Source organism: Macaca thibetana, chromosome 12 (genome assembly GCF_024542745.1).
Source record: "Macaca thibetana thibetana isolate TM-01 chromosome 12, ASM2454274v1, whole genome shotgun sequence".
Lineage (NCBI taxonomy): Eukaryota > Metazoa > Chordata > Mammalia > Primates > Cercopithecidae > Macaca > Macaca thibetana.
This window is the reverse complement of record NC_065589.1, coordinates 95954596-95961345: the sequence shown is the minus strand read 5'-3', so window position 1 is coordinate 95961345 and position 6750 is coordinate 95954596. Positions and strand designations below refer to the sequence as shown.

The window sequence follows — 6750 nt, the reverse complement described above, 5'->3', positions numbered from 1 at the left end:
TTTGTATTTTTAGTAGAGATGGGGTTTCACCGTGTTAACCAGGATGGTCTTGATCTCCTGGCCTCGTGATCCACCCGTCTCGGCCTCCCAAAGTGCTGGAATTACAGGTGTGAGCCACTGCACCCGGTCCATTTTTCAATTTTAATGGTGATTTAAGGTTGTATATAAACTTTGACCCGTAAAATAATAACAGATTCACTTATTTAATGGCATTAATCATATTCAAAGAGGGTCTGTACAGCAATATAAAAGCTCTGGAAAATAACAACGTTAATGGTTACATTACCTTTTAAGATTTGGATGACTTTTCTGAAAGGATACCCAAATTAATTCTCAATCCTTTTAATTATCAATAAGTAAACAAATACTTAAAATTTGATGGAATTCTTACTCATATTTCACTATCCTCTTAAGATTTCAGGAGGCCCACTGATGTTCAGCAATGGTTTCAATAAAAGATAAGGAAAAGTAGAAATTTGATCATATCAGTCCATGTCCAATTAGTATCTAGAAATCACACAGTATTTTGAATAGGGAAAATTAAATATCAAGAATTATTAACAGAAGATTAGAGTAACAAAAAATTGGCTAGGAAGAGTTAAAGAGAAGTATAAGCATTGGAGGAATAGTAGGAAGAGGACTTGGCCACTACACTACAGCTGAGATAGAGTACCCAAGGAAGAGTCAACCATGCCACTTCTGCCCAACCAGACTAAGATTGAGACCTCCTTGGAAAGGGCACAGCTAGAACTCTCCTGAAGGTGGATAAATGGCTGAGGAGCCCTGCTGGTGCAACTTCCTGAAAATCTGCCCTCTGCAGATTTTCCTCTGCAGGGGAATCTATCCTCGGGAAGGTACTGCCCCTCAGAACTTTCTATGAAAGTCACATAAGAAATTCCAAGAGAGGTCATTCAAAGGGAGGTACCTCACCAGCAATATTCTGTCATGAAGGCACTGAAAGAGGTACTGGGGAAAGCTGCTGGCCACTGGTTCCTGTTGCAGGAACCACAATCTGTAGAAGCAGTGCTTTTCAGGGCATATATGCTGGAGAACCCAGAGAAACTGGTGGGCAGGACCGTAGCACTAGAGAAACTACACTCTGTAGGAGCCAAATGATGGATAGAGTTGCATGCTGCAGGAAGCTGACCTGAAGGAACAATAGAACTAAGAAGAAAAACACCCCTTTCTCCTCCAGTGTCCCCCCGGCCTTTTCTCACAAGACTATCATTCTCGCTGGCAAAAGAGAAATATTTATAAAGTCTACTTCCATTATCACATAGCAGGCAAAGGAGGATAGATTTGGGACACAGAGACAATAAATTAAAACCTGGTATATTTGTTTTCCTAACCTAATCAGATTTTACCCTGCTATGCTTTAACACCAAAATCAGGAATAATAATAATAATTATTATTATTATTATTTGAGATGGAGTCTCGTTCTGTCACCCAGGCTGGAGTGCAGTGGCGTGATCTCGGCTCACTGCAATCTCCGCCTTCTGGGTTTGAGCAATTCTCCTGCCTCAGCCTCCCGAGTAGCTGGGATTACAGCCGTGCGCCACCATGCCCAGATAATTTTTTTGTATTTTTAGTGCAGACGGGGTTTCACCATGCTGGCCAGGCTGGTCTCGAACTCCTGACCTCATGATCCACCCACCTTGGCCTCCCAAAGTGCTGGAATTACAGGCGTGAGCCACCATGCCCAGCCTGGAATTATCTGATAATCCGTGTAAAAGTTAAATATATAGGCCAGGCGCAGTGACTCACACCTGTAATCCCAGCACTTTGGGAGGTCAAGGCAGGCGGATCACCTGAGGTCAGGAGTTCGACACCAGCCTGGCCAGCATAGTGAAATCCTGTCTCTACTAAAAATGCAAAAAAATAACCGGGCATGGTGATGTGTGCTGTAATCCCAGCTATTCGGGAGGCTGAGACAGGAGAATCACTTGAACCCAGGAGGCAGAGGTTTCAGTGAGTTGAGATCATGCCACTACTCTCCAGCCTGGTCAAAAGAGCAAGGCTCTGCCTCAAAAAAAAAGAAAAAAGAAAAAAAAAAAAAAAAAAAAAAAAAAAAAAAAAGAAATTCATAAAGTACTTTTTTTTCTTCCAGAGATTTTCTTTCTCCTTTTTTCTTAGTTAGGACTTCACCGATTAGTGTTCTTGCAGAAGGCTAAGCCACCTAGTGTGTTGCCATGACAGAGTTCAGCCTCCATATTTGCATGGCTATAGGACTTCCCATTAGGCTTATTTGCTGGCCTTGCTCCAGGCTTTGCCAAATATTGAGTGCTCGGTAACCACTAATTGTATTGTTCTTTATTAAGTGCAAGGTATTTTCACATTGGAACAACACTGTTATTTTTCCAAAAGTAAGCTAGAGACACAGCTAATGTGACAAAGCTAATAAGAGTGAGTGTTGAAATTCCAACCAAAGTTGTGTATTTTAAAATTAGTACTTTTTGTAAGATCCTTGTTAACTCTCAAATTAGTATGACACCTAATAAAGAAGTCAAAAAGGCAAAATATTTGCAAAATAGGGTATTTTAGAAAATGCAAAGTAAATTACAATTTCCTCTAAGTACTCCAGTACAGGAAGGTTAGCCCAAGGTTATGATCAACATTTTTCCAATTTTGGTTTGGATAAAAAGCAAGAAAACTGGGACAAGAGTTTTAGCAGTGGTTTTAGCTACTCACTAGGAAGATGGATCTGATTTTCACTTCACGTTGAATTCAGTAGTTCGACTGAAAATTTGAATTCACAGAAAATGCTAAGTTACCATAACCTATTGTGGATTATGTAGGCCTATACACTGAAAGAATATTTGTGTGTGTGTGTGTGTCACTATTTTTTCAAGTAAATTAGCCTGATGAACAATATTAAAAGGTGCAATTTCATTTTATTGCTGTAATCATTTAAAAGACAAGGTTAGAGAAAGGACAGGAAAATATCAAAGGTGATTTTAGATTATTTTTCAATAATAAGTTAAAGAAACATTTATAAAGAAAGAAAATTAAATTGTAGTTTACCGGTGAATGGATAAATGTATTAACAATCTTGATAATTTAAATGACAAAAGAAAATAAACGTGAGTGTTGATAATCATAATTAAAAGTGTACTATATTTACTAAGCATTAGCATGACTGGCATGTCTACCATGTAGTAATTGACCTAATTCATCATCTCATTTTGACTTGACACTCAGGTTATAACATCTGTAAATATTCACTCTAAGCAGAAGATGCACAGTGAGATTTGCAGAGTGATGTCATAGTTCACCCTTTAGGGCCTTTCAGCCTTGTTCAATCAGCATTTATCCCTGGACCTCAAATCATCATCACATAAGGCTATATTCCATCAGTGCTCCCATAATCCTGGGGCAAGGGAGCCCCTGTTAAAACTGGAAACAAATGCTTGGTGGGTTTGAGCTAATGAGGTACTACTGACTTCTACTCTATGACAATTGACCATCATAATGTACCTATCTGACTGGTCTGAGCACATTTTAGAGAAAGCCAGGGTAAACTGGATTCTTTTTTTTTTTTTTTTTTTTTTTTTTTTTGAGTTTTGAATTTTATTGTGGCTAACACATTAGATGCATTATTAAGGTTTGACAATATGGTGACTGCCTATAAAGACTTTTGCAACCAGTGCCTGTAACCTTCATTCCAAATAAACGTTCTTGTGATGGCTCCAATGTTATAGACAAGCATTAACAGCCAAAAAGAAAAAAGGAAATCTCCTTATGGTGTGAAAGGCCTCTCAGCTGCAGCTGCCCTGACACCCAGACGAGCCCTCCCAGCTGCAGAGGGTGATTTCAGTCCATGTCAACTCTCCTGCTTGTCTTTACAGCAGAATGAATTCTCTTTTGTCTCAGCCTTTCCCGATTCATGTTTTCTATCCTGATTCTCTGAAGTTTAACATCTTCTTTTGTTGGCTCCTTGGGTGTCTCGCTGGCCTCAGCGATCATGTCTCGAATTTTCTGCAGGCAGTCTGCCAGATTCCGGAACTGATAGCGGCTGCTCTCAGAGGTGAGGATCAACTCTCCTAACCTGTTGATCTTGTTTTTATGCATGATGGCTATCTTCTGCCGCACAGGCTCTGCGATCCAGTCGGCAGTTGCCAAATGGAACCTGACTTCCGCCTTGGAATTCACTTTGTTCACATTCTGCCCCCCAGGACCACTACTCCGACAATAAGATATTGTCAAGCGATTTAGAGGGATGTCACTGTCGGCTTGCTTTGCACCATCCGGGACCCTCCAAGCGGTGTCCGAGCCCTGAGATTCGGGGTAGAGCTTGTCCAGGCTGTAGATGCTCTTGAACTCAGTGCCATCTTTCTGCTTGTGCAGCGCCCGGCGTGGGCACCATGTGGGCGGTGGGAGCAGCCAGACTCCGGCTCGGTTCAGGCTCCAGCGCAGGCACCCGGTGGCCGCCATGCTTGGGTCTTGCGACTCTAAACTGGATTCTTAATAGCACATTTAACAGAAGTCAGTCAATAGAGGTTAGCATAATTCTCAGTGTGCAGTTTTAAATTGTAAACAGTTTTAGAGTGACCATTTCCATAACAGACTGGACTGATGTGCCACACAATGGGCTTTTGGCCTTCCTAGCAGATGGGCCTCCTTTGGTTTTGGTACTGAATACAGCATTAGTTGAAAGTGCATTCAGTTCAGAATAGAATGGCATTTTTTTCTTTTTTTTTTCTTTTTTTTGTGGAAAAGCTGGCTTATTGTTTGATTCAGACAAAGAATCCTTTATCTGTTGAGTGACTTGTCATCTTATGTAGATGTAAGCTATGTAAAGAATGACTTTTCATTAAAGCAAGTTTAGCATATTTGCAATTGTCTTTGGTCAGATGGGAAAGTTTCTGGCTGAAATAGTGGAATTATATCCTACGGTTTATGCAATCCACAAGTTGATTCTATGTGAGAAAGCAAAAATAATAATAAGAAAAGAGTTTTGTTTTTTGTTTTCTGTTGTTTTTTTTCCCCCTTGGCTCCACAGAATAACTGTGCCAAGCAGCAATTTTAGAACATATTGAGGAAAATCCACTACTTGTACAGGTGGCAAAATTCACCAAGTTATATGGGGACAAATTCCTGAATTTGGCTCACTCTACATTTTAAAAAATTATTATTTTCTTGCCAAGCTCTGTCATTTTCCTATGGACTAAGAGGTATCAGTCCTCATTAAACCCTCCAATGCTGCTTCTGACATCTTACCCTGAACCTACTGCTTGCAAATAAACTTTATAGTGTTCCTGCATGCTCCAAATCATCTTGTATGCAGTATTCTTGTTGTTTCCTTTTCACTGCCAACAATATGGTGTCCTCTGCAGGCCAAGAACTTCTACAATTGAAAAAATCAACTGGAGAAGGTCTGACAACGGTGGCACAGTCCTGCAGACAAAAACTATTTTTCCCAAGCACACCCCTAACCACTGAGAATCCTTCAAAATTCTCAGTATTTTTTGTCCTATGTGTGCTCCTTCACCATTGGTATCTGATATGGCTTGGCTGTGTCCCCACCCAAATCTCATCTCGAATTATAGTTCCCATAATCCCCATGTGTCATGGGAGGGACCAGGTGGAGATAATTGAATTATGGGGGTGTTTTCCCCCATCCTATTCTCATTAGAGTGAGTTAGTTCTCATGAGATCTGATGGCTTTATAAGGGGCTTCCCCCTCGCTAAGCACTTATTTTTCTCTCTCCTGCTGCCATGTGAAGAAGGAAGTGTTTACTTCCCCTTCTGCCATGATTGTAAGTTTCCTGAGGCCTCTCCAGCCATTTGGTACTGTGAGTCAGTTAAACTTCTTTCCTTTATAAATTACCCAGTCTCAGGTATGTCTTTATTAGCAGTGTGAGGATGAACTAATATAGTATCACTGGAGAACTGGGGAAGCCACTAAGAAACCCATTCCAATTTGAACCATCAAACCATTTTGCACTATTCTACCCTGCCAAATAGCCCCACTAAGGGCCATAGGAAGGTGGAAAGAGCTCAACAGATCGGTCTGGAAACATATATCTCCCAGAAGGGGCCAAAGACCCAGAGATAACCTTGATCCTGCCCAGAGACCTCAAGCACCTCCATCCTCTCAAGCAGCTCAGCCTACATCTCAGCTGTAGGTAATGTGCTACATGCCTCCATCAGGAGCTACACATTTCGCATAGACACAATTTTGAACATCAGAACACCAGAAGTCATGGGGCAGGTTAAAAAAAAAATTATGGTAGAGAAATATGGCCTGCTCTGGTGGTATTTCTCCATGATTTCTGTACTGCTACAGAACAACTAGAATATTTCACACTTTACATAATGAACTTTGTTTTCTTTTACATTTTCTATTTGATGTCATTTCAGGTCCCCTTTTTCCCCTTTCCTGATGTTTAATGCTATGCATTGAACTTATGTTGTGAGACACATTATAAGGTAAGGATCATGTATTATGGAATAGTCTCTTTCTCTTTGTGTCTCTCTATGCCTCAGGACTAAGCCATTCATGGGCCAGATTGATGCCTCTTTCTAGGAATAGAAAGAGGACCTGCAGGAGACAAGCTCTAGACTTTTCCTTCTGCTCCTCTTAATAGTTACCTATAACGATGTCCTGTTCTCACATTGTGATCACCAGCTCAGTGTATCAACTCATTTACTAAAACATATTCTCATCCAAAAATGGCTTAATGTAATTAAAATATACCTATCTCCATCAAAGAAATCCCTCACAAAAGTTTCTCTTTGAAGTGGATGCC

The 6750-nt window shown here is 40.6% G+C and overlaps 1 protein-coding gene across 1 annotated transcript; it reads right to left on the bottom strand.

Annotated features, from left to right (window-relative positions):
* Window positions 1–3529: 3529 nt before the first annotated feature.
* LOC126932272 (peptidyl-tRNA hydrolase ICT1, mitochondrial-like) lies at window positions 3530–4451 on the bottom strand. Its single transcript, XM_050751020.1, has one exon. It carries the CDS (start codon window positions 4430–4432, stop codon window positions 3812–3814), a length of 621 nt encoding a protein of 206 aa, XP_050606977.1. The 5' UTR covers window positions 4433–4451; the 3' UTR covers window positions 3530–3811.
* Between the last annotated feature and the right edge of the window lie 2299 nt (window positions 4452–6750).